This window comes from Cherax quadricarinatus, chromosome 71 (genome assembly GCF_038502225.1).
Source record: "Cherax quadricarinatus isolate ZL_2023a chromosome 71, ASM3850222v1, whole genome shotgun sequence".
Taxonomy (NCBI): domain Eukaryota; kingdom Metazoa; phylum Arthropoda; class Malacostraca; order Decapoda; family Parastacidae; genus Cherax; species Cherax quadricarinatus.
The window spans coordinates 14,061,446-14,089,153 of NC_091362.1; the positions used below are offsets into that span (position 1 = coordinate 14,061,446).

The following is a 27,708-nucleotide window of genomic DNA, read 5'->3' on the forward strand; positions in this document are numbered from 1 at the left end:
ACAGTGTCAGCGCCAAAGAAATATTTTAGAGGTGCCAGTGGGTTTTTGTCAGATTCCACCAGTCATAGTCACGTCTATAAAATATTGCAATTCCACCACACAGCTATCCTTCCCACAATGCAATACGTGGGTCCAATCGCAAAAAAAATCAGGCTTGTTATCATCATTGCAAGTTGCTAGTTTTTTGTGTACCCCATATCCATCCTGTGGACAGTAGCGCAAGAGCATATGGATACACAAAAGGCCTAGGAACTAGGCCCCAAAAGGGTTAACAGGTGTACATATGGGTTTATATCTACATATCTACAGTTCACTTATCTGTTACAAGCAAATCTAGATATATATACCAGATATACTAAGCAAATTTAGGAAATTTGCTTAGTATATCTGGTATCTTATTTTCATTAATAAGATATCTTGACATGTCACATAGGTTATACTGTCTGTCTCTGTATTCCTCAATAAGTGGACAATTAAGCACACAGTATTCACATAATTTGCATTTAGTTTGATCATCATCTGTGTGTCTCCCAAACTGCCAGAAGTACTTGTAACCAAGCCTAAGCCTGGCCACTATAACATCAGTCAGTATTCACACTACAAGTTACTCCATAAACATATTTATCTACGTTCATGTTATCATAGTGGGTTATAGATCTACTCAGGCTTCTAACTGCATTCCTATAACAATCATTTTCGTTATTTACTTCTCTCCTAACATTATTCCTAATGCTAGACACAGATATACCAAAGTTATATTCTACATTCTCCTTCTTGGTATTCTTCTTGGCTAACATATCAACTTTGTCATGAAGGAGTTATCCAGTATGTGATGGGATCCATAGCAATTGTACATGAATCCTTTTGTCCCTGATTTTTGAGTATCTATACCTGTCTTCTCCAATGAGCATATTGTTGGAGTCATTATATTAGTCAAGAGCCTTCAATGGTGACATAGAATCAGCAATGATGATAGAGTCAATCTCAGTGTCATAAGTTAGCTTTTGCGCCATTAGGATTGCAAACAATTCAGTTTGCAATGTAGACGCCAAGTTGTTAATTCTTATGCCTAACTCAACAAATTTATTATCGTTCTTAACTAGGGAGGTGGCAACAAGAGCAGATGCAGCCCTGCCAGAAGACTCCTGTTTAGATCCATCAGTGTATATAACTTGTGATAACTTATTACTACCAGCTAGGCCAGAAATTTATTCTTGAGCAGTTGCTTTAACAAGTGATTTAAGGAAGGGATTACTGGCAATGAGCTTCTTGGGAGGGACTTGCAGGTATGTGATATTAAATGAACACAACTTCCATGGAGGGGAGAAATGCTCTTGTTGTCTACAGTGATACAGTTCATGCAGGTTATAAAACTTAATGCAATTGCACGTTTTCACAATCCATTTAGATCTGTGTGTATTTACCTCTAGACACTTGGCAAGAGTCATTGTGACAGTGTCTGGTTCATTTCTTAACATTCTAATACCGAGTACAGTGTTAACCTCAACAATCCTATCATTGCAAACATTGGTCACTCACTCGTGGACCGTTTCCAAATAACAGTTTATTCATCTAGCCGGTGCAAACTGTTCACGCAGTCTCAAAATTGTAAATATTTAATAATTAACAATAAAATGGTTTGCCATTTCCTGTATGGTTTGTATGAGCGTGTCTCCAAATGGCTGCTTGTTTGAGCACTAAGCTGTAATACTCCAATGTGTGGTCCACACACTTATTATATATCTTGTGACTAACACGGAAACTGTACAGTTTTGGGGATCTTTTACTCGTCTAACTAATCTGAAGCTGCAGTTTAATAAGGAGGGAGGGTGGGGAAATCTATTCGTCAAGAGAAATGGGAAAAAAATATGAAGCGAGTATTAGCCGTATGATAATCCACACTTGTGGTCATATTAGGATGATTTGTAGATGTTTTCAAGGTCTTCTCACTTAAGTGTTAAAGCTGTCACTGCTAATATTAAGTTTGTTTGGATCTACCAAGTGGACCTAGTAGTGACCAGCAAAGAGGCGGGGCCAGGAGCTGTGAATCGACCCTTGCAACGATAGCCCAATGAAAATAAGTCACTTTGCCGGACTGTTTTTGGGTTATTGTAGGTAATTTACACAATGTATGAAAATTGTACTTATGTGTACCTGTACCTAAATGAACTTACTTGTAGATGGTAGTACGAATAGGTGAATAAACACACACACACACACACACACACACACACACACACACACACACACACACACACACACACACACACACACACACACACACACACACACACACATCTGGTCAAGCACGTCAAGAAATTAGAGAAAGTGCAAAGGTTTGCAACAAGACTAATCCCAGAGCTAAGGGGATTGTCCTACGAAGAAAGGTTAAAGGAAATCGGCCTGACGACACTGGTGGACAGGAGGGTTAGGGGAGACATGATAACGACATATAAAATACTGCGCGGAATAGACAAGGTGGACAAAGACAGGATGTTCCAGAGACGGGACACAGAAACAAGGGGTCACAATTGGAAGTTGAAGACTCCGATGAGTCAAAGGGATGTTAGGAAGTATTTCTTCAGAGTTGTTAGGAAGTGGAATAGCCTAGAAAGTGACGTAGTGGAGGCAGGAATCATACATAGTTTTAAGACGAGGTATGATAAATCTCATGGAACAGGGAGAGAGAGGACCCAGTAGCAACCAGTGAAGAGGCGGGGCCAGGAGCTACGACTCGACCCCTGCAACCACAAATATTTGTGTAAAATTATTTATATTTTAATTTAACTTCTTTCTGAATATTTTTCATACAGTCAGCTAACTTTATTCACGAAGCTCCTTCATACTTTCATAAAAGGATAAATTTAAACACACTGAATGAAATTCTTTCATATATTTTTGCCAATATACATTTGGATGACGCTGACATAAACAATCTTATGAGTATGACGTGAGTAGGTGAATATAGGTGAGTCAATTTTCTTTACAAGTATGGATAAAAAAAAGTTTGACAAAAATATGTCAACAAAACTTAAAATAATTTGGCTTCATTGCCATTGACGTGATCAAGGTTCACTTACGTACTGACTACAGGTGTCAGCACGAGTGAACCATTGGTCACTAGACGCGGTGTAGCATCACAGAGACACACCTGGAACGCAGCAGAACTACCGAGGTAGGGTTGAGTCTTCTGTGTTGGCGTGGACGTGATCAGGTGATGATGATGTGCGGATGACGGTGGGTGATGTTTGAACCTTAACGTTGAAGAATAACCTCCTGAAGTGACCTTTCTGACAGCGAGGAGGGACGCTGAGGAAGATTGTAAGTCCTGCGCTGGCAGCAGGCGTCTTACCTTACACGCTTTATGGGTTAATTCATTAATAAAATCGAAATCACTTGTAAAAAAATCCACGTCGGTGAGACAGTTATGACAGAGAAATACTAACACATACTGGTTGGTGTTGACAGATCAATTTCTGTGGTCATGACGGCAGAGCTGATGTAGGTCTGTGTGTTTTGCTGTTGTAGTTCTTGCAGAAGAGTGGCAAGGTCGTGTAAATGTATACATATTTACACAAGTTGTCGCTGACCGCAGGAAGGAAATAATCCACGCTCAGTGGACGTTCTTCAATTTACGTGGAAAATACTTAAAGACAATGTTTCAGGCTAATGAGATGTCACATCGGGTATTTCTCCATTTTAAGTAGCTCCTTAGGCAGTAGATAACCATCAAACTCCATTCACAGAGGGAATAATAAATAGTTATCTTTACATAAGTTATAAATTATGAATATATATATATGTATATACGGCCGTGTGATCCGCAGGAGATTTGTTGTTAGGTGGGCGGCAGGAGACGGACAGTCTGAAAGGAAGAAAAACAAGATAATTAAAACTCGTAGCCGACAACCAAATTAAAGCAGGATGACGAAAAGAGACGTGAGAGCCAAAGGACATGAAATAATATAACATAATAGATAAAGAAGATTTCTTAGCAATTTCAACGGAAGAGCAAGAGATTACAGCTATAAATTGAGAAGGAACAGGTGTGGAAAGTAGTCTATAAAGTTTTGTTTTTCACGATGGAAGACTAATAGAATGGGATACTAAGTAATACAACTAATGAAAAAAAAATGCTGAATTCAATACCGAAAACGAAACACTAGGAGACTATCTCTGCAACAGTAGCTACAAGTAATTACACAGGTTCACACACACACACAGACACCTAACTTGAACTGTATTCAATATTAACTCACCGCTGAGGGAAGACCAAGGTGTCCTTTACCACCCTTCCCCCCAACACACTGCTGGTCCGCCCTACAGGTAGTATGACGGGCGGACGGAAGGAGATATCGTGTTGAGGATGAGAGGGTAAGTGCTCTTCGGGTAGACAGCTGGCCCGGTGTAACCTGTACCTGCCGAGGCTGGGAATTTGGGCTTGGGAATCAACTCGGAGGCGCGTGGGCGATGCTCTTCGTGGTGGATGTCTGTGTTGGATGAGAACATAAGAACATGAGAAGGGTGATGGAGTTTGAAAATGAGGAAGTGATTAGGGACACTTAGAGGACCTGCAAGTATGACAAACAACACCTCGAGGACAGACAACACTATCTTACACTACAACAGTTTTCTGGTTGGTTGGTTAATGGGGTTTAAAGCCTATCGACTATATTAGTCATAAAGGCTGCCACGTAACCTTTTTCACCACCAGACAAGAACACTTTAATACCTAAAATAGGAATTTAAATAAATTCTCAGCATAAAAATGCCGAGACATTGACCTTCGGTGTTTATATCGTGTGTGAAGTTTACTCTGGCTGTTCCAGATGAGCGTGTAAACCCATGTGTGTGTGTGTGTCAGCACAAGGAATAGTGGAGGTTCGATCCTCCGTCCGCTAAACACTAGACAAGCATTATCTACCCCACATACACCTTGATACAGCAGCTTACTGAAGATAACTTTGAAGAAAACACGAAAGTTATAAAATGGCGTTTCGCTCTGCATAGAGCTTTATTAAATAAATTTGTTTGGTCTATGTAGAGCTTTATTAAATAAAGCTCTACACAGAGTGAAGCATTGTCTCGATAGACACTTGTTCTGTATCTACTCATCTCAGGTGAGGACCCAAACATACCATCCCGTCATGTTTAGTATACGGAGGATCGAGTCTATACCACTGAATGACTCACAGGGGCTTAGCACTTCACATAAATAACATTAAAAACACACCGAAACTGCTAATACTATTTAAAACTATTAGCCAAGAACGTAAAAGCTATTCCCATTCCCCAGAATCTTTCTCCTTGGCAACTGACCTTATAATCATCTGAGAATTGACCTTTCAACCACTTGAGAACTGACCTTTCAACGACCTGTAGTAGGTTGACCAGAAGCGAGCCTTGGCATCTACAGGGTAGCCATTGGTGTGGGCAGCGAGCATACGGGATGTGACAACCATCTTGCTGGTGTGGGCTGGTGTGGGCTCTCAGGTGAGCGTTGAGTGGGTCGTGAGTGTCGCCTTCGGTACCACCACCTGCAAGAAGGAAGGTAGTCTTGTAATTTCCTTATATTTACTATTATTTTTCATTGATAATTCCACCACGAAAATTACTGATTAAAAAAAATGTATACTGTCATACACCCCCCCACACCAACCCCCCCCCACACACACACACAGGAGCCATGACTCGATCCCTGCAACCACAATTAAGTCTGTGTGTGTGTGTGTGTGTGTGTGTGTGTGTGTGTGTGTGTGTGTGTGTGTGTGTGTGTGTGTGTGTGTGTGTGTGTGTGTGTGTGTGTGCATTACAACCTCCAAATGAGGCCCTCATCTCCTGAAGAGGACCTTAGTTGAGGATGTCGAAAAAATACAGGCACCTATTCTTCCTGAATTTGCCTCCGCGTGAGATATTAAACTGTACCTAAATCTTCTCGTAGAGGCCTATGTTCATCTTTATTGCTCAATTTTCAGAGGATTATTGCATCGTAACTCAAATCGTCACACTCTCATGAGTACTGCAGTTGTAGACGTGGATCTTTTGTGCAAAGAAAAAATAACTGTGGGCAACATCTCGCCCCTACTGGCCATGATGTACCCCGCACACATGCATATGTTTACCTGGAGAGAGTTCCGGGGGTCAACGCCCCCGCGGCCCGGTCTGTGACCAGGCCTCCTGGTGGATCAGAGCCTGATCAACCAGGCTGTTACTGCTGGCTGCACGCAAACCAACGTATGAGCCACAGCCTGGCTGGTCAGGAACCGACTTTAGGTGCTTGTCCAGTGCCAGCTTGAAGACTGCCAGGGGTTTACCTGGAGTTTACCTGGAGAGAGTTTCGGGGGTCAACGCCCCCGCGGCCCGGTCTGTGACCAGGCCTCCTGGTGGATCAGCGCCTGATCAACCAGGCTGTTGCTGCTGGCTGCACGCAAACCAACGTACGAGCCACAGCCCGGCTGATCAGGAACTGACTTTAGGTGCTTGTCCAGTGCCAGCTTGAAGACTGCCAGGGGTCTGTTGGTAATCCCCCTTATGTGTGCTGGGAGGCAGTTGAACAGTCTCGGTCCCCTGACACTTATTGTATGGTCTCTTAACGTGCTAGTGACACCCCTGCTTTTCATTGGGGGGATGGTGCATCGTCTGCCAAGTCTTTTGCTTTCGTAGTGAGTGATTTTCGTGTGCAAGTTCGGTACTAGTCCCTCTAGGATTTTCCAGGTGTATATAATCATGTATCTCTCCCTCCTGCGTTCCAGGGAATACAGGTTTAGAAACCTCAAGCGCTCCCAGTAATTGAGGTGTTTTATCTCCGTTATGCGCGCCGTGAAAGTTCTCTGTACATTTTCTAGGTCGGCAATTTCACCTGCCTTGAAAGGTGCTGTTAGAGTGCAGCAATATTCCAGCCTAGATAGAACAAGTGACCTGAAGAGTGTCATCATGGGCTTGGCCTCCCTAGTTTTGAAGGTTCTCATTATCCATCCTGTCATTTTTCTAGCAGATGCGATTGATACAATGTTATGGTCCTTGAAGGTGAGATCCTCCGACATAATCACTCCCAGGTCTTTGACGTTGGTGTTTCGCTCTATTTTGTGGCCAGAATTTGTTTTGTACTCTGATGAAGATTTAATTTCCTCATGTTTACCATATCTGAGTAATTGAAATTTCTCATCGTTGAACTTCATATTGTTTTCTGCAGCCCACTGAAAGATTTGGTTGATGTCCGCCTGGAGCCTTGCAGTGTCTGCAATGGAAGACACTGTCATGCAGATTCGGGTGTCATCTGCAAAGGAAGACACGGTGCTGTGGCTGACATCCTTGTCTATGTCGGATATGAGGATGAGGAACAAGATGGGAGCTAGTACTGTGCCTTGTGGAACAGAGCTTTTCACCGTAGCTGCCTCGGACTTTACTCTGTTGACGACTACTCTCTGTGTTCTGTTAGTGAGGAAATTATAGATCCATCGACCAACTTTTCCTGTTATTCCTTTAGCGCGCATTTTGTGCGCTATTACGCCATGGTCACACTTGTCGAAGGCTTTTGCAAAGTCTGTATATATTACATCTGCATTCTTTTTGTCTTCTAGTGCATTTAGGACCTTGTCGTAGTGATCCAGTAGTTGAGACAGACAGGAGCGACCTGTTCTAAACCCATGTTGCCCTGGGTTGTGTAACTGATGGGTTTCTAGATGGGTGGTGATCTTGCTTCTTAGGACCCTTTCAAAGATTTTTATGATATGGGATGTTAGTGCTATTGGTCTGTAGTTCTTTGCTGTTGCTTTACTGCCCCCTTTGTGGAGTGGGGCTATGTCTGTTGTTTTTAGTAACTGAGGGACGACCCCCGTGTCCATGCTCCCTCTCCATAGGATGGAAAAGGCTCGTGATAGGGGCTTCTTGCAGTTCTTGATGAACACAGAGTTCCATGAGTCTGGCCCTGGGGCAGAGTGCATGGGCATGTCATTTATCGCCTGTTCGAAGTCATTTGGCGTCAGGATAACATCGGATAGGCTTGTGTTAATCAAATTTTGTGGCTCTCTCATAAAAAAATCATTTTGATCTTCGACTCTCAGTCTGGTTAGCGGCTTGCTAAAAACTGAGTCATATTGGGACTTGAGTAGCTCACTCATTTCCTTGCTGTCATCTGTGTAGGACCCATCTTGTTTAAGTAGGGGCCCAATACTGGACGTTGTTCTCGATTTTGATTTGGCATAGGAGAAGAAATACTTTGGGTTTCTTTCGATTTCATTTATGGCTTTTAGTTCTTCCCGCGATTCCTGACTCCTAAAGGATTCTTTTAGCTTAAGTTCGATGCTTGCTATTTCTCTGACCAGTGTCTCCCTGCGCATTTCTGATATATTGACCTCTTTTAGCCGCTCTGTTATTCTTTTCCGTCGCCTGTAAAGGGAGCGCCTGTCTCTTTCTATTTTACATCTACTCCTCCTTTTTCTTAGAGGAATAAGCCTTGTGCATACATCGAGTGCCACCGAGTTAATCTGTTCTAGGCATAAGTTTGGGTCTGTGTTGCTTAGTATATCTTCCCAGCTTATATCGGTTAGGGTCTGTTGGTAATCCCCCTTATGTATGCTGGGAGGCAGTTGAACAGTCTCGGGCCCCTGACACTTATTGTATGGTCTCTTAACGTGCTAGTGACACCCCTGCTTTTCATTGGGGGGATGTTGCATCGTCTGCCAAGTCTTTTGCTTTCGTAGTGAGTGATTTTCGCGTGCAAGTTCGGTACTAGTCCCTCTAGGATTTTCCAGGTGTATATAATCATGTATCTCTCCCGCCTGCGTTCCAGGGAATACAGGTTTAGGAACCTCAAGCGCTCCCAGTAATTGAGGTGTTTTATCTCCGTTATGCGCGCCGTGAAGGTTCTCTGTACATTTTCTAGGTCAGCAATTTCACCTGCCTTGAAATGTGCTGTTAGTGTGCAGCAATATTCCAGCCTAGATAGAACAAGTGACCTGAAGAGTGTCATCATGGGCTTGGCCTCCCTAGTTTTGAAGGTTCTCATTATCCATTCTGTCATTTTTCTAGCAGATGCGATTGATACAATGTTATGGTCCTTGAAGGTGAGATCCTCCGACATGATCACTCCCAGGTCTTTGACGTTGGTGTTTCGCTCTATTTTGTGGCCAGAATTTGTTTTGTACTCTGATGAAGATTTAATTTCCTCGTGTTTACCATATCTGAGTAATTGAAACTTCTCATCGTTGAACTTCATATTGTTTTCTGCAGCCCACTGAAAGATTTGGTTGATGTCCGCCTGGAGCCTTGCAGTGTCTGCAATGGAAGACACTGTCATGCAGATTCGGGTGTCATCTGCAAAGGAAGACACGGTGCTGTGGCTGACATCCTTGTCTATGTCGGATATGAGGATGAGGAACAAGATGGGAGCGAGTACTGTGCCTTGTGGAACAGAGCTTTTCACCGTGCCTGCCTCGGACTTTACTCTGTTGACGACTACTCTCTGTGTTCTGTTAGTGAGGAAATTATAGATCCATCGACCGACTTTTCCTGTTATTCCTTTAGCACGCATTTTGTGCGCTATTACGCCATGGTCACACTTGTCGAAGGCTTTTGCAAAGTCTGAATATATTACATCTGCATTCTTTTTGTCTTCTAGTGCATCTAGGACCTTGTCGTAGTGATCCAACTGGCCATGATGTACCCCACACACATGCATATGGGTAACATCTCGCCCCTACTGGCCATGATGATCCTACTGACCATAGTGATCCTACTGGCCATGATGTACCCCACACACATGCATATGGGTAACATCTCGCCCCTACTGGCCATGATGCACCCCACACGCATGCATGTGAGTAACATCTCGCCCCTACTGGCCATGATGTACCCCACACACATGCATGTGGGTAACATCTCGCCCCTACTGGCCATGATGTACCCCACACACATGCATATGGGTAGCATCTCGCCCTTACTGGCCATGATGTACCCCACACACATGCATGTAGGCAACATCTCGCCCCTACTGGCCATGATGTACCCTGCACGCTACGTCAAGAAAAACGCGGTCTGTTCCTACTTGATTTCAGTTATTCGGTGGTAAAGCTCTAGTAATTCGTAAGATTCAATTGTTTTCTCTAGATCTGTAAGATTCGGTTTCTCTAGATTCTTAAGATTCGGTTGTTTTCTCTAGATTCGTGACATTTTTTTCTCTAGATTCGTAAGGCTCAATTTTCTCGAGATTCGTAAGATTAATTTATTTTCTTTAGTGGATTCGTAAGACTCATTTGTTTTCTCAAGTGGACTCGTAACATTCAATTGTTTTCTCTAGTAAATTCGTAAGATTCAGTTGTTTTCTCTAGTAGATTCGAAACATTCAGTTGTTCCATCTAGTAGATTCGTAAGATTAAGTTTTCTACAGTAAATTCGTAAGATTCGGTTGTTTTCTCTAGTAGATTTCTAATATTCAGGTGTTTTCTCTAGTAGATTCGTAAGCTTCAGTTATTTTCTCTAGTGGATTCGTAAAATTCATATGTTTTCTCAAGCTCACTCGTAACATTCAATTGTTTTCTCTAGTAGAGCCGAAATATTCAGTTGTTTTATCCAGTAGATTCGTAAGATTCTATTGTTTTGTCTAGTATATTCGTAATATTAAGCTTTCTGTGGTAGATTCGTAAGATTCAGATGTTTCCTCTAGTATATTCGTAAGATTCAGTTGTTTTCTCTAATAGATTCGCAAGATTAAGTTTCCTGGAGTAGATTCGCAAGAATAAGTTTTCTGTAATAGATTCGTACGATTAAGTTTTCTGTAGTAGATTCGTAAGATTCAATTTTTCTAGTAGATTCGTAAGATTCGTTGTTTTTCCAGTAGATTCATAAGTTTCATTGCTTTCCCAAGTATATTAGTAAGATTCAGTTTTCTCCAGCAGATTTGTCTCATTGTTTTCTCTAGTATATTCGTAAGATCCAGTTTTCTCTAGCAGATTCTCAAGTCTCATTGTTTTCTCAGATTCAGTGCTTGCTATCTATTACGTGTTCGTTGCTTTCCAGGTACTGGACTATACTCTCGTTATCTTTGCTGGTCCTTGGACAACATGCCAGCGAAACTGTACGTGTAAGTCCGTGTGTACACCCCTGTGTGTCCGTCCGTGTGCATGCATGGGTGTGTAGCCAGTGTAAATAGCCACGGTAGAGAGTGTTGTGGTGTAGTCCGTGTATGGTGCAGTTGCAAGAAGTTGTGCGCGGAGCTGAATAAATACCTCGAAGATTATAACTGCTGGCCGGAGTTTGTTCCGGAAACCTCCCACTCACCTTCCCTCCCCAGTCAAGCAGCTATACTACGAGTATATGAGGGGGATATGAGGGGTGGGATCGGGGAAGGTGGCGACAAGGTCATCTGGCACTAATATAGACCAAATGAGCACGGGTTTTGGGTTGTACCTACATGGGTACGCAAATGTATATAAAGTTGAGAGAGAGTGTGCTTCCACTGCAGTCTGCCTTAATGCCAGCGTTCAGTTTGCAGTGTATTTGGCCACGGTAGTGTTTCAGTGTTTACTAAGGTCCCCGATATCTGCAGACAGCGTATTCCCATTTATTTAATTATTTATGACTTTTGTTACATGTCGTTGTATGTTTACACGAGAAATCTGTCACATTATCACACACAAAAATTCTTTCATTACTTAAATGCTCGCACACAAATAACCCGTATTAGGAGACTCAAACTTATGTCGATGTTTCGGTCCGATTTGGACCATTAACTGTGTGTCTAGTTAATGGTCCAAGTCGGTCCAAAAGTTCGTCATAATTTTCAGTCTCCTAAGTTCGGGATATTTGTTATTGTTCCAGTCACGGTATTGTGCCTTTTATCCTTCATAAATATTCGTATACATTCCCTAATTTTCAAGAATGTTATGACGCCCTCTGAGGTGTGGCCACTCGTTTATTGATAAACTTACGTTTATATTCCTGGAGCTCTGTGATGATATTATACATCAAGCAGAGAACTTTCAGCTATTGTAAAGGACCCCAATGGAAATAAGTCACTTTGTCTGACTTTTTTGGGTTATCCCAGGTTCTCTACACGTATGCTACTATGTATGATAATCTATATAACTGTATTTATGTATACCTGAATAAACTTACATTATGTGTCAAGTGGAAGAGACAACGTTGACTCTTATTTTCATGTGTATTTTTGATAATCTTGTGTTGGCAGTGTACTGAAATGTCATGTGAAAAAGTTTTACGAAAATAATTAATATAAGGCCTGCTGCAGTGTTCCTTCGTTCTTATGTTCTTATGTTCTTATATTAAATGAGTGAAGAGTACAAACATAGCTCTGTTACTGTATTTACAAATTGGTTCCACAGAAACAGTGTCTCGTTATTATGACATGAATGGGAGAGTACACCCATTCATGTCATAATAACGAAATCGTCTCCATTCACTAACGACGGACTCTTGTCACACTTAACTCTTCAAGTGAGCAAATGTGACACCTTGTTATGGCTCCGGCATCTCACTTTGTTCTCGCTAACGATCGCTGTCAAGGTGACAAACGAGGCGTGGACACTGCAATTTCTCTCATGTGACAGATGCGATTATTATTATTATTATTATTATTATTATTATTATTATTATTATTATTATTATTATTATTATTATTATTATTATTATTATATTCACGTGGTAGCGCTGAATCCGTATAGGTCATACGGCGCCTGGGGGACTAGAAGGCTATTAATAAGGTTCAATCATGAGTTCTTTACCATTATCATGGTGTGTCTGTGATGGGTGGGAGACCCTCTCGTGTTTTCCTTCAGGAGTAATAAGTTTGGGAGGATGATGTTTAAATAAGACACAGTGAGGGTTACAGCATTTTATTGTCAAGACATTTCGCTCACTCGGGACTTTATAGGTAAACTTCCTGGTAGACGCAGCGTCCTTACAATAAAAAAATAGTTATAACTCACATCATGTGCTTTATTTACACACTGTGGGTGTGTATTACCCTGGGAGGATAAACCTGGACCACTGTAATGTTACCCTGGGTCGGAATTTCCCCCGGACGTGTTTTTCTTTTCTTATCCCCCGGCCCTTAAAACCAACGTACCGGATTTTTGTATATCTAAAAAAAACATGACCTGGACTTTGTTCTTCATGGTTCGCTGTTTATTTGAAAAACTTTCATAAAATAGTTACTGAATTTATTCCCATAGAATCTGAAAGTTATTTACCATTAAAAAATGTTATCATCACGACACAGTCACGTAACATTTTAAACCACGGAACGGGTGGGGTTTGAAACCACGGGTTCAAACCACAACCATTCCGTGATTTTCATTTGTGTTATTACGATTTAGTGTGTCATGACGTGACATTTTTTATGTCTTAATATGTCCCGCTAATATGAAATTCGTGGTCACTAGTTTTTAAATTTTGCAGCCAAACCCACTGAATTACATTATTCTTTGTATTATATGGTGAAGTATGATTACATTTTGCACATATGTAAGAATCTAGCGCCAATTGCCATTCTGTGGAAACTCTATTTTGATAAGAAGGAAAACAATATATCTTTTCAACTTGTTTTTTTTTTACGTAGAATCAACTGATGACGTGAAATGTTTTGATCTGTTCAACAAGCTGGAAATATTTAGGGAAATTGCAGTATTGATGAAGAGTTCAATGAATTGCTAACACACCTGAAGTGGAGCAAATATTTGAGACACAGAACTGTGTCATATATTGAGCATCACACAGAACAGTTGAGAAAGTCAAGAAAAATGTAAGTGTTGCGCTGGCGAACTAGAATGTGATTCAGAATCCACACACACACACACATCACACACACACACATCACACACACACACATCACACACACACATCACACACACACACATCACACACACACACACATCACACACACACATCACACACACACACACACACACACACACACACACACACACACACACACACACACACACACATGCTGCACACCCAAACACACGCACGATCACACGCACAGTCATACGCACACGCAAGCACATGCAGTGGGTAATTAGAAGGTTGGCGGCAGTAAATACGAGGCCTGGATACGAAAATAAGCTAAGACACCAAGATACTACATCACTGGAAGACCATAAAAACAAAAGAGACACGATCGCTGTGTATCTGGACGCCCTATCTGATGGTTACAAAGAACATATTTAGCCAAAAAATTATACTTTTCATTATAACTTAACCTGAAGCGCACATAACTAAAATAAAGTCATTTTTTACAAAAACTTCCAAGAATTTCCAAGCTATGAGCGACCGGGTTTTGAGCTCTTAGCGCCAGTCTGGTGACCTCACTTTGCAACACAAGAAGGGAATCTCTAAAGGTCAATAGTGCTCATTCACAATGTTTTCTGAGAGGAAAGTTGTACAAGGCAGGAATGAGCAAGTTTTATATCTCTGGATGAGTGAAGAATAAGAGGGGATTTGATCAGAATGTATAAAATCCTCCGGACTATAGACAAGGTAAACAGTTATCTTACCAAGGCAGGATTTACAACAAGAGGTCACCGGTTGAAACTACACACACATACACACACATACACACACACACACATATGGGCGCCTGGCAAACCTCAGAACAGCATTCCGACATCTTAATAAGGAATCGTTCAGGACCCTGTACACCGTGTACGTTAGGCCCATGTTGGAGTATGCGGCACCAGTTTGGAACCCACACCTAGCCAAGCACGTAAAGAAACTAGAGAAAGTGCAAAGGTTCGCAACAAGACTAGTTCCAGAGCTAAGAGGTATGTCCTACGAGGAGAGGTTAAGGGAAATCAACCTGACGACACTGGAGGACAGTAGAGATAGGGACGACATGATAACGACATATAAAATACTGAGAGGAATTGACAAGGTGGACAAAGACAGGATGTTCCAGAGATGAGACACAGCAACAAGGGGACACAGTTGGAAGTTGAAACACAGATGAATCACAGGGATGTTAGGAAGTATTTCTTCAGCCACAGAGTAGTCAGTAAGTGGAATAGCTTGGGAGGCGATGTAGTGGAGGCAGGATCCATACATAGCTTTAAGCAGAGGTATGATAAAGCTCACGGTTCAGGGAGAGTGACCTAGTAGGGACCAGTGAAGAGGCGGGGCCAGGAGCTAGGACTCGACCCCTGCAACCTCAACTAGGTGAGTACACAAACACACACACAGCACAGTCATACACATCAGGAAATACGTCACAGCCGTAAGAACACTTTATAGTACTTAATTTTAGTGAGAGAAAAAAAATGAATTTTTCTAAAAATACTTGAAATTTCGAACAAAAAATAAAAAAAATATTCAGAACTGTAAAGTTTCTCATTTCACATAATGTTGAGAATTTTCCCAATGTTCCTCATTAATGGCGTCCAGGACTAACGTGAATTACTCTCCCCACAGTAAGTGCGGGGAGAGTAATTCACGTTAGTCAATCAGAAGTTTAGATTGAATACCAAGAACTAGATCTCTCCTCACTGCCTCCCCCCTCCCCTCCCCCTCCCCTTCCCCTCCCCCTCCCTTCTTTCTCTCCCCCAGGTAAACTTAAATAGGTAATTACACACTAAGGCGATAATCTGAGGGGATATCTCTTGGCAGCGAGGGAGGTTGGCACCCCAGCAGTTGTGGCTGGCACTGAGTACTGACTTCTTTGAGGACTCTTGTGTAAATGACTCGTGGCACTGGCACTGCCACGTCACAGGCAGGCTCACTACAGGTGCTTCAACATACTATCAACGTTACACACCGCTAGTGACGACTGTATTTTGTCTGTGTACTCACTAAGTCGTGTTTTCAGGGGTCAAGTCACATCTCCTGGCCCTGCCTTTAAAACTACTTTCGCCACCATTACTGATTCCTGACCCATCATGAGCCTATCATACCTACTCTTGAAACTCTGCATTTGAGTGCTTCTCACATCCTCATCTAGGTCATGCCACTTATTTACCACCCAGAGACTAAAAAAGTATTTCCTAACATCCTTGTGGCTCACATATGTCTACTTTCCATCTATGACCGACTCGCTCCTATGCATCACATTTTAAAAATTCTGTCCCTATCTGCTGTATTAAATCCTTGAAGATCTTGTATGTCGCAATCATGTCACCTCTCCTCCTCTTTTCTAGAGTTGTCAAGTTCATTTCTTTCAGACTCTCCTGGTTGCTCAGTCCCCTCAACTCTAGGACTAGTCGTGTTGCAAATCTCTGGACCTTATCGAGTTTTCATACATGGTTGACCAGGTGGGGGTTCGATGCTGGTGCTCCATACTCAGTGCGTACACTATGATAGGCCTGACATATATCGTGTAAAGTATTAAAACATTTATTTATTTTGGTTTCTGAAGGCAATTATGAAATTATCTAATCTTTCACAAGCGTCAGATTTTATGCGATACATGAGCATCTCTGGCGATATGTTGGGTGTGGTGCTTCCTCCAAGATCTTTCTCCTTGAGCAATATTTGTATTTCTCCTTCATTAAGTTGTATGAGTATTTCCTCTCTGATCTTTCTTTCCCAGCCACAATATTCATAACCTTGCAATTATTTGGGTTGAATTCCAGTAATCACTTTTTATTCAAGTCTTCTACTGTGTGTGTGTGTGTGTGTGTGTGTGTGTGTGTGTGTGTGTGTGTGTGTGTGTGTGTGTGTGTGTGTGTGTGTGTGTGTGTGTGTATGTGTGGGTGTGTGTGTGTGTATGTGTGGGTGTATGTGCGGGTGTGTGTGTGTGTGTGTGTATGTGTGGGTGTATGTGTGGGTGTGTGTGTGTGTGTATGTGTGTGTGTGTACTCACCTATTTGTACTCACCTATTTGTGGTTGCAGGGGTCGAGTCACAGCTCCTGGCCCCGCCTCTTCGCTGATTGCTACTAGGTCCTCTCTCTCCCTGCCCCATGAGCTCTATCATACCTCGCCTTAAAACTATGTATGGTTCCTGCCTCTACCACATCACCTTCTAGGCTATTCCATGGCCTGACTACTCTATGACTGAAGAAATACTTCCTAACATCCCTTTGATTCATCTGAGTCTTCAACTTCCAATTGTGACCTCTTGTGTCTGTGTCCCATCTCTGGAACATCCCGTCTTTGTTCACCTCGTCTATTCCACGCAGTATTTTATATGTCGTTATCATGTCTCCCCTGTGTGTGTGTGTGTGTGTGTGTGTGTGTGTGTGTGTGTGTGTGTGTGTGTGTGTGGCTGTGTGTGTGTGTGTGAGTGTGTGTGTGTGTATGTGTGTTAGTTACCATTTTGTCCTAGGCACATGTCGATTAGACACTAGGCCTGTTGTATATGAGTACGTGTGTGTGTGTGTGAATATATATATATATATATATATATATATATATATTAATATATATATATATATATATATATATATATATATATATGTGTGTGTGTGTGTGTGTGTGTGTGTGTGTGTGTGTGTGTGTGTGTGTGTGTGTGTGTGTGTGTGTGTGTGTGTGTGTGTGTGTGTACTCACCTAGTTGTACTCACCTAGTTGAGGTTGCGGGGGTCGAGTCCGAGCTCCTGGCCCCGCCTCTTCACTGATCGCTACTAGGTCACTCTCCCTGAGCCGTGAGCTTTATCATACCTCTGCTTAAAGCTATGTATGGATCCTGCCTCCACTACATCGCTTCCCAAACTATTCCACTTACTGACTACTCTGTGGCTGAAGAAATACTTCCTAACATCCCTGTGATTCATCTGTGTCTTCAGCTTCCAACTGTGTCCCCTTGTTAATGTGTCCAATCTCTGGAACATCCTGTCTTTGTCCACCTTGTCAATTCCTCTCAGTATTTTGTATGTCGTTATCATGTCCCCAATATCTCTCCTGTCCTCCAGTGTCGTCAGGCTGATTTCCCTTAACCTCTCCTCGTAGGACATACCTCTTAGCTCTGGGACTAGTCTTGTTGCAAACCTTTGCACTTTCTCTAGTTTCTTCACGTGCTTGGCTAGGTGTGGGTTCCAAACTGGTGCCGCATACTCCAATATGGGCCTAACATACACGGTGTACAGGGTCCTGAATGATTCCTTATTAAGATGTCGGAATGCTGTTCTGAGGTTTGCTAGGCGCCCATATGCTGCAGCAGTTATTTGGTTGATGTGCGCTTCAGGAGATGTGCCTTGTGTTATACTCACCCCAAGATCTTTTTCCTTGAGTGAGGTTTGTAGTCTCTGACCCCCTAGACTGTACTCCGTCTGCGGCCTTCTTTGCCCTTCCCCAATCTTCATGACTTTGCACTTGGTGGGATTGAACTCCAGGAGCCAATTGCTGGACCAGGTCTGCAGCCTGTCCAGATCCCTTTGTAGTTCTGCCTGGTCTTCGATCGAGTGAATTCTTCTCATCAACTTCACGTCATCTGCAAACAGGGACACCTCAGAGTCTATTCCTTCCGTCATGTCGTTCACAAATACCAGAAACAGCACTGGTCCTAGGACTGACCCCTGCGGGACCCCGCTGGTCACAGGTGCCCACTCTGACACCTCGCCACGTACCATGACTCGCTGCTGTCTTCCTGACAAGTATTCCCTGATCCATTGTAGTGCCTTCCCTGTTATCCCTGCTTGGTCCTCCAGTTTTTGCACCAATCTCTTGTGTGGAACTGTGTCAAACGCCTTCTTGCAGTCCAAGAAAATGCAATCCACCCACCCCTCTCTCTCTTGTCTTACTGCTGTCACCATGTCATAGAACTCCAGTAGGTTTGTGACACAGGATTTCCCGTCCCTGAAACCATGTTGGCTGCTGTTGATGAGATCATTCCTTTCTAGGTGTTCCACCACTCTTCTCCTGATAATCTTCTCCATGATTTTGCATACTATACATGTCAGTGACACTGGTCTGTAGTTTAATGCTTCATGTCTGTCTCCTTTTTTAAAGATTGGGACTACATTTGCTGTCTTCCATGCCTCAGGCAATCTCCCTGTTTCGATAGATGTATTGAATATTGTTGTTAGGGGTACACATAGCGCCTCTGCTCCCTCTCTCAATACCCATGGGGAGATGTTATCTGGCCCCATTGCCTTTGAGGTATCTAGCTCACTCAGAAGCCTCTTCACTTCCTCCTCGGTTGTGTGCACTGTGCACACAACCGAGGAAGAAGTGTGTGTGTGTGTGTGTGTGTGTGTGTGTGTGTGTGTGTGTGTGTGTGTGTGTGTGTGTGTGTGTGTGTGTGTGTGTGTGTGTGTGTGTGTGTGTGTGTGTGTGTGTGTGTGTGTGTACTCACCTACAATAGTGTGCATATTAATTGGGACTGAACAAGACATTTATACAGAAAATTAATGTTTATTTGAAATATACACGGCACATCATTGCCGTGTATTCTTTTAGAGATATGACTATCTTTTACCTTCATGATCATTGCTACACGCTTTGCCATAGAATCGACACATTTTGGCAAGTTCTTCATTATGGAACTTGGTCTTAATAACAAAAGCCATTAGCTTTTCCATAGTTGAACAATCTTGTTTCGCGATCCTGCGTTCGGTTATTGCCCATAGATTCTCAATTGGGTTGAAGTTAGGAGAGTTTCCAGGCCACTTAGTCCACTCTCTTCGAAGAGTATCAGCATTTTTTCTGGAAATTTGGCATGGAGTAAGATCCTACTGGAAAATGCCTTATCTATCAGTAAAGTTTCTATCCACAATGGACTGTCTTGTATTTGTCACTGTTCATTGTTCCCTCAACAATAACAAGCTGTCCAGGACCTGTAGCAGCAAAACTACCCCAAAACATCTCCTTAGATATGTGTTTTAGCTCTTGTTGAGTGTGTCTTTTCAGAAGAGGTTCGCTTGGCTCCGTCTCACTACGACTGATCTCTACCCATCTACTTCAAAATGCGCCACATCTGAAAATATAACTTTATCCATTCATTTGTCGTCCATTCCTTATGATAGAGTGCCCACCACGGACGTTTTTTTTTTTTCTTCATAGAAGCAGTCAGTAATTGTTTCCTTACCAGCTTTCTGGCAGTTCTGCCAACTTCAAGGAGCCTTCGTTGAACAGTTGAAGAATCATCATTTACGCCAGCTGCTTTTCTTAGGATCCTTCGTACTAGTTATTATGATAACCTTGTCATCGTGAGGTATTGTCATGCATTTTCTTCCATATCTTTCTCGTCGCAGAGCTCCACAATCACCAGTGTCGTCAGCTCTCTTCATAATCCGACCAACAGTTGGCTTTGCTAGGCTCAAATGTTCGGCGATCTGTCTCATACTTTCTAAGATCCTCAACACTTGCATGCTTGCTAGGTGTATCATCTATCATAAGTTTCAATAGCAATTTTGAAGTGAGGAAAAAATTTGGCGAAACTACATTCACTCTTGGTGCACGCTTGCCGGAATAGCCTTACAGAACAACAGCTGTAGTAGCACTGACGAGTGTCGCAGGGTAATACCACAGCTGGATGGTTGCCTGAAATCATTAGAAAACGCTTATGAAAAGAAAAGAACCCAAACTACATTAATTAAGCCGGAGACTAAGACATATGAGATAATCACAAAATTTACCCCAGTCCCAATTAATTTGCACACTACTGTATTTGTACATACTTATATGTTGTTGCAGGAGTTGATCCTTAGCTCCTGGTTCTACCTCTCAACCTGCTGCTTGTCAGATTCACCCTCTCCAAGCCTCGTGGGCCTATCGTACCTACTCCTAAAACCATGATTGGAATCTGCCTCTACCGTTTCACCGATATCATTCCACTTCCCGAACACCCTGGAACTGACAAAAATAGTTCCTGACATCCCTGTGACTCATCTGTGTCTTTAACATTCAGTTTTGTCCCCTCCTCCCCCCCCCCGAGTACTTATTTCCCGTCTTGGTTTACTCTCTCAATCTTTTGAGTATTTTGTATGTTGTTATCATGTCTCCTCTGATTTTTCTTCGTAGCTCAGGTTCTTTAGCTCTGGAACTTGTCTCGTTGCATACTTCTGCACTTTCTCCAGTTTCTTAACATGCTTTCTCAGGTATGGGGTTTCATGCTGGTGCTGCGTACTCCAGTAAAAGTAGGAGGAGGATAAGGAAAACAGCAGGACTCTTAAAATCACACACACACAAAAGGCAAAGCTGGACATTAACGTTTTCTAATTAATTTCATGAAAACGTCACGACTGACAGGGAAGTATGCATACTTCGCTTCACCTCACTTCACCTCACTTCACTTCCCTTCACTTAGGGTGGTTTGGCAAGACAGGTGTGGTAGGTGGGGGAGAGTGTTTACACTGCGAAGGAGGGTTTGTGTAGCACCCACCAGAATTAGCTAGAGCTATGATATGACATACATAGATACCTTACCCTTCCGCCCACCCCCGCTCTAACACCCATCCACACCCTAACACCAATTCCCACCCTCACACCCGCCCCTACCCTCACACCCACCCCGCCCTAACGCCCATCCACGCCCTCACATCCATCCCTAGCCAGAACTAGGGAATCTCAGTCGGACGATGAAAACATCAAGTATTCCACTGTGGGCTCATTAATAATAATAATAATAATAATAATAATAATAATAATAATAATAATAATAATAATAATAATAATAATAATAATAATAATAATAATAATAATAATAAACAGTAATGATCTTTATGTAAGCAGGTACATGATACAACTTATACAGACCATAGTTGACATCAGTGACATACTACATGGAAAGCCTCTTGTTATGCAGAGCATTTCGGGCAACTTGGGTTAATTTTGTCCCCAGGAAGCGGCCCACACCACTCGGCTAACACCCAGGTACCTACTTGCTGTTAGGTGAACAGGGACAGCAGGTGTCTTAAGAAAACACACCCAAATGTTTCCACCTGTACCAGGAATCAAACCACGGACCTCAGTTTGTGAGATGAGTGCTCTACCAACCGAGCTACGGGACAACAGCATCGAAGGTTTTCTTTCAGGTAAGTGGGACTGTAGTCCATCTTGTGTTCGGTCCTGGGCGAAAACTCTTTTATCAAATTTTGATTGAAATTTTTTGCCCTAATCCTGCAACAGGTACAGGAGCCGACGGGAAGATTGTGACGGTGGTGACGCCGGTTGACTGTAGAGCTGCCAAGGGCATTAAATCATCGTAGGAAGATAACTCAGACTGGGTCTTGACTCAAGCACCCCTTCCCTTCAAGTGAAGGGGGGATGGAACAGCTTTGATGCTGGTGAAGGGTCCTTGATCAAAGGAGGCTCTACCCTCTACCCTGGGCTCTGCATGTCTCCCGTCCCCTACGGCTTCAGAGCTTCCCCATGAATATAAGCGTATCTCTTCTAGTTCATGTTACTCAAGACTCGGAAACGGTTCTTTGATTTAGAGTATTGTTCATATTATTATTATTATTATTATTATTATTATTATTATTATTATTATTATTATTATTATTCCAGTTCTCAGAAGAGTGACAGCATCAGTAAGACGGAACGGGAAGCATCAAGGGATAAGCTTGGAAAACAGCGTCACGAATGTAAATATATACCGAGCGCAAAGTTCAGAAATATATGTAACTATCTTTGGAACTTAGCCCTAACATAACTAGTACTGAGTGAACTATACGAGAACCATCGAAAAGCCAGTTTAAGCAAGCTAGTAGCACGCTGTGACCTCAGAGAAGACCTGCTCTAGCCTAGCTAGCATCATGCCGTCACTAGATCATGGCGAGACGAGAATGCTTGGCTCACGAGCCAGGGTCGTGACAATTTGGAGTTATTCTGCCTGACACTGCCGCCATGTACCTTAGACCTGCGGACACGTGATCTGTTTGTTTTCTACAGCTAGCTGGCTGAGAGGCAGTGTTGGAGGTGTAGTGAGTGTTGGAGATGAGTGTTGGAGGTATAGTGAGTGTTGGATATAATGCTGGGGAGAATATAGAGTTAAACAAACGATGGCCGCAGACATATGCCAGTGACGCTTGTCGATAAATTTGACAGGAATAGCTAACATGATTTTTTAGCCTCTGTTATCACATTGCTGAGGCAGAGGTGGTATGGTGGGCCATGGGAAGGGAAGGGTGGACCATGGGAGGATGGGAGCAGTTTGCCACGCGAGGAAGACTTTGACTCATGAGAGAGAGATTGTAAGCCATGGAAGGAGGATGCTGAATCATTTTCAGTGGGAGGAAAATGCTGGACCATGAGAGGGAGGTTGCTGGACCATGCAAGACGGGGATGCTGGGCCATGAAAGAAGGGGATACTAGACAATGAGATGGGGAATGCAGGAACGTAAGAAGGAAAATGCTTGACCGTGCGAGAGGGATAAGATACTGGACCGTAACAGAGGGGAAAGATACCGGACCATGCTGGACCGTGAAAGAAACGATACTGGACCATGCTGGAACGTAAGTGAAAGATACTGGGCCATGCTGGAACGTAATGGAAAGATACTAGACCATGCTGGATCATGAGGATGGAAAGATCTTGGATCGTGAGAGAGGGGAAGATACTGGATCATGCTGGACAATGAAAGAAGGGAAAGATACTGGACCATGCTGGAACATAAGGGAGTGGAAAGATACAGGACCATGCTGGACTGTGAGAGAGGAGAAAGATACTGGACCATGAAATAAAGTATAAAATCAGTCGTCAAAGGTGTGAGATGAAAGATAACTGGTCAGGTGAAGGGATTAGGAGCCTGTACTGTCACCTGAGTCCCACTTTACAGAGATGGTTTTGACATCTCTTAGTCTCTCATCATCAATAAGCACAAAAACCGTTGTCAAAAAACCGTATATCGACCTCGACACACATCTGTAGATAGTATACTAGTATGCAGCAGCGGTAGTATCATGGAAACTGCATCATTCATAACTAGTTCACTACCGCAAGCAGAGGTGAAACGAGAATTCTGTACTGTATAAGAATCAAAAATTGATATCGTGTCTCTGATATCACAGCACTGATAATTACAAGCACAGAACCGCACAGGTATTCACAGTAATGTCACATATGCAGCAATCGTCAGTACAGCAAGACAGCACTCACCTGTCAGCTGTGGTCTCGTTCGAGGTGTGCTGATGATCACCTCGAAGCCGGGTCTCATGTTTATATACTCTCCGGCCCACCCGCCTCACACCTCCCTCCACCAATCAGCGGCCTATCGTCGGTCGTCAGCCAATCAGAAGCTCAAACGTCGTCTGAAGCTCTCGGCCATTAGCCAACCACAAGTTCATACGTCATCACAAACTAAGAATATGAGAGGAAGAATGTTTCAACCAAAAACGATAATTCTGAGAGAGATGAGTAAAATTTATAAATATACCAATAAGGACATTTTGGCAGACATTCACTGTAATAATTACTTCTTAAAGTAATTCTACACTGATGAATCCCATCACGTGTTTCTTCACAAAGTTGTAAGAACGAATCTGAATGTTTCAACTATTTTTTTTTCCTCCATAGTTACAAGTCTTACTCCAAAATTCCGCAAGCAACAATTTTTTTTATCTGCTTGTAAATAATTGATGACTGAGGTGTCAGTCTCCATCGACAATATTTCTACATTAACAGACCATCAAAAAAAGTCATGTCTTTTTTTACGGCTGAACTTAATTTATTTGTCAAGTTTTATTTTACCCAACAAATTGTGGTCAAATTTATTGTTCCAATTAAAAAAAAACACCTAACCTAACGTATATAATATATATATATATATATATATATATATATATATATATATATATATATATATATATATATATATATATATATATATATATATATATATATATATATATATATATATATATATATATATATATATATATATATATATATATATATATATATATATATATATATATATATATAAAGTTTACTTCATTCTTTCTTTAAGGGATTAAAGTATTCTTGAGTGGTGATACGCAGCCTTAATGACCCTCGTGTAGTCGATAGGTTTTAAACCCACCTCCCATTAACCATGTAAGAAAATCGCTGTTATAGCCTCAGTTGAACATGGTGGCAGAATCCTCAGAATGCAAGCGATGCTGAGGGGAATTTCACGCAATGATTCAGAACTCACTGCAGGTGGAGAGGAGGCGCTCCCAGCACCTGAGTGGGGAGGTCACTCTGTTAATGAGTGGGGATCATACCTGTGGCAGGTGTTAATCTGCCTGTCAGCCCGGCCTGAGGACCTTCTTGACTGCTTGCTGAACCAAGCTGTTGCTGCTAGCAGCTCGTACGCCTACATAGCCGTCGTAACTAGAGCGATAAATCTCCATCAGTATTTAGAGACTTGTAGAATACTATTATTATTATTATTATTATTATTATTATTATTATTATTATTATTATTATTATTATTATTATTATTATTATTTTACAAAGCAATTGTTAAGCCCGTTTAGATCACGTAACCGCAAAATGTTACGTAAAACGCATATTAAAAACAAAACTACACCATAAGCGTCCCTTCTGGACTCATATCAAAGCCCCGAATAACTAATGGTCACTTTCGGAACGAAAAGACAGTTTATCACCTTCGCTATATACAAATGCTCGTGAAATTTTCACCATATTACAGTGTTACCGGCCACCCAGGGTAACAACGTTCGGGAAGCAAATACGCCCTTCCGGACCGCGGGGGTCAACGCCCCTGCGGTCCGGTCCGTGACTAGGCCTCGTAGTGGATTCTGGGCCTGATTAACCAGGCTGTTGGTCACATGTGAACCGACGTACGAGCCACAGCCCGGCTGGTCAGATACTGACTTTAGGTTCAAGGGGAAATATTGGATATTAATCTGTATGTTTTGGTCTCATGTCTGGCTGTCGGGGTCCAATCAGACCTGACCTGGGATTCAGGGTTCACGGGCTGAGAGACCTAGACGGTCTGGCTAGGATCTGGGTTTAGTTTTGTTCGTGACTGTTGGTAAACCGCATTCACACGTTTTAGTTCTGATGAGGTTGAAAATATTAATAATAATAATAGTAACAGCAACAACAACAGCAGCAACAGCAAAAACAACAACAGATGACTTACACAACAATGCATTATAGCGGAAAACACCTGTCAGCTGAACACCTGCCGACAGGTGTCCCTGAAAGCACCCAGCTACCGCACATAGTCTCCTTAACTTTATTTACCATCTTCAGCGTGTGGTTTCCAACTATTTAAGAGACGGCGACATCTTTCCCCCTGCCAGACGTATGCTCTCCAATGCAATCTCGTAACTGGAAAACCAATTCTATGTATGTTCATTAGCACATATTTAATTCTGGTCTACCTTTAGACAATTATGTTCATAGGTGTCCCGTAGCTCAGTTGGTAGTGCACTCAGGTCACACGCTGAGGTCCGTGGTTTGATCCCTGGTACGGGTGGAATCATTGGATGTATTTCCTTAAGATACCTGCTGTCCCTGTTTACCTAGCAGCAAGTAGGTACCTGGGTGTTAGTCGACTTGTGTGGGTCGTATCCTGGGACAAAATTAACCTAGGTTGCCCGAAATGCTCTGCATAACAAGGGGCTTTCTATATTGTTTGTCATTGATGTCAGCTATGGTCTGTATAAGTTGTATCATGTACTAGCAGGAAAAAAAAAAGATTATTATTATTGTTATTAGGTAGCTATTGCAATGATGTTAATAAACTCTACGGACCAGGCCTGCCACGTTCTACTTGATATACTGACGAAGTGTCCTTCAGGCGTCATCAATACTTTTAAATCTCATAATGAATTCTCAATGTCTTCCTATCTCACTGTTTATGTAAATATGTGCTCAGGCAGACAGGTATGTAAACAGAGATGGGCATCAAACACACAACAAACACACCACTGGTTTTAAAAGCACATCCACGACTATGAAAGCAGCCATTGTTCTTTATAATGTTTTGCTTAAAAAACATTCTTGGTGGAATGTTTTAGGTGGCAGCTGCCTTGTGTGGTGAAGGTGAGTGAAGACTGTGTGCTCAGACTTACTGTGATGGTGTGTGTTATTGTATTGTTCACTGGGATGTATTTGTGGCTGCGGATGTTTGGGTTCATTATGTGTATGTATGTATGTATGTATGTATGTATGTATGTATGTATGTATGTATGTATGTATGTATGTATGTATGTATGTATGTGTGTATGTATGTATGTATGTATGTATGAGTGTGTGTGTGTGTGTGTGTGTGTGTGTGTGTGTGTGTGTGTGTGTGTGTGTGTGTGTGTGTGTGTGTGTGTGAAGTACTGAGTGGGTCAGATTCCCTGGTGGGAAAATGTGGAAGTTGAGGCTGGTATTTGCGAGATACATAAGAACTGAAGAAAGGAGGGAGAGAGAGAGAGAGAGAGAGAGAGAGAGAGAGAGAGAGGGAGAGGAAGGAGTGTGCTGGGGGTTTGAGGGTGGGTGTGGGTGGGTGGGGGTGGTTGTGGGTGGGGGAGGCCATACATGTTACTAATCCTGTGCTCCGAATTAGGAGTGGTGGAAGCAAGCCGGGGTGGTGGTTGATGTTGGGGGGAAGGGGAGAGGGGAAGGAAGGGAAGGAGGGGGTTGGTGGAGAGGAATGGTGGGGGTGGGAGAGGAGGCAAGGTTGGAAAGTATGCTGGTGGGCCACCCACGCCTTCTGGGTGGGAGGGGGAATTAGCTCCCCTCCCTATTTTCCCATTCCATGGTAGCCACTACCCTTCTACCACCATCACCACCCACACAACCCTCTACCACCATCACCACCCACACAACCCTCTACCACCATCACCACCCACACAACCCTCTACCACCATCACCAC

General features: G+C 42.6%; 1 protein-coding gene across 1 annotated transcript; it reads right to left on the bottom strand.

Annotated features, from left to right (window-relative positions):
- Positions 1-2,878: 2,878 nt before the first annotated feature.
- On the bottom strand, positions 2,879-24,139 carry LOC128700317 (uncharacterized). Its single transcript, XM_053793417.2, has 4 exons — positions 23,987-24,139; positions 5,366-5,537; positions 4,260-4,490; positions 2,879-3,865 (listed from the first exon to the last, which is right to left on the bottom strand). The coding sequence occupies exons 1-4, from the start codon at positions 24,042-24,044 to the stop codon at positions 3,778-3,780; spliced, it is 549 nt and encodes a 182-aa protein (XP_053649392.2). The 5' UTR covers positions 24,045-24,139; the 3' UTR covers positions 2,879-3,777.
- Positions 24,140-27,708: the final 3,569 nt, after the last annotated feature.

Coding starts and splice junctions, on each gene's coding strand:
- LOC128700317 (XM_053793417.2), bottom strand. CDS start 24,044: ATGAGACCCGGCTTCGAGGTGATCATCAGCACACCTCGAACGAGACCA. Junction 5,538..23,986: donor AACGAGACCACAGCTGACAG/GTGAGTGCTGTC, acceptor TCCTTCTTGCAG/GTGGTGGTACCGAAGGCGAC. Junction 3,866..4,259: donor ACCTTGGTCTTCCCTCAGCG/GTGAGTTAATAT, acceptor TCTTCCTTTCAG/ACTGTCCGTCTCCTGCCGCC.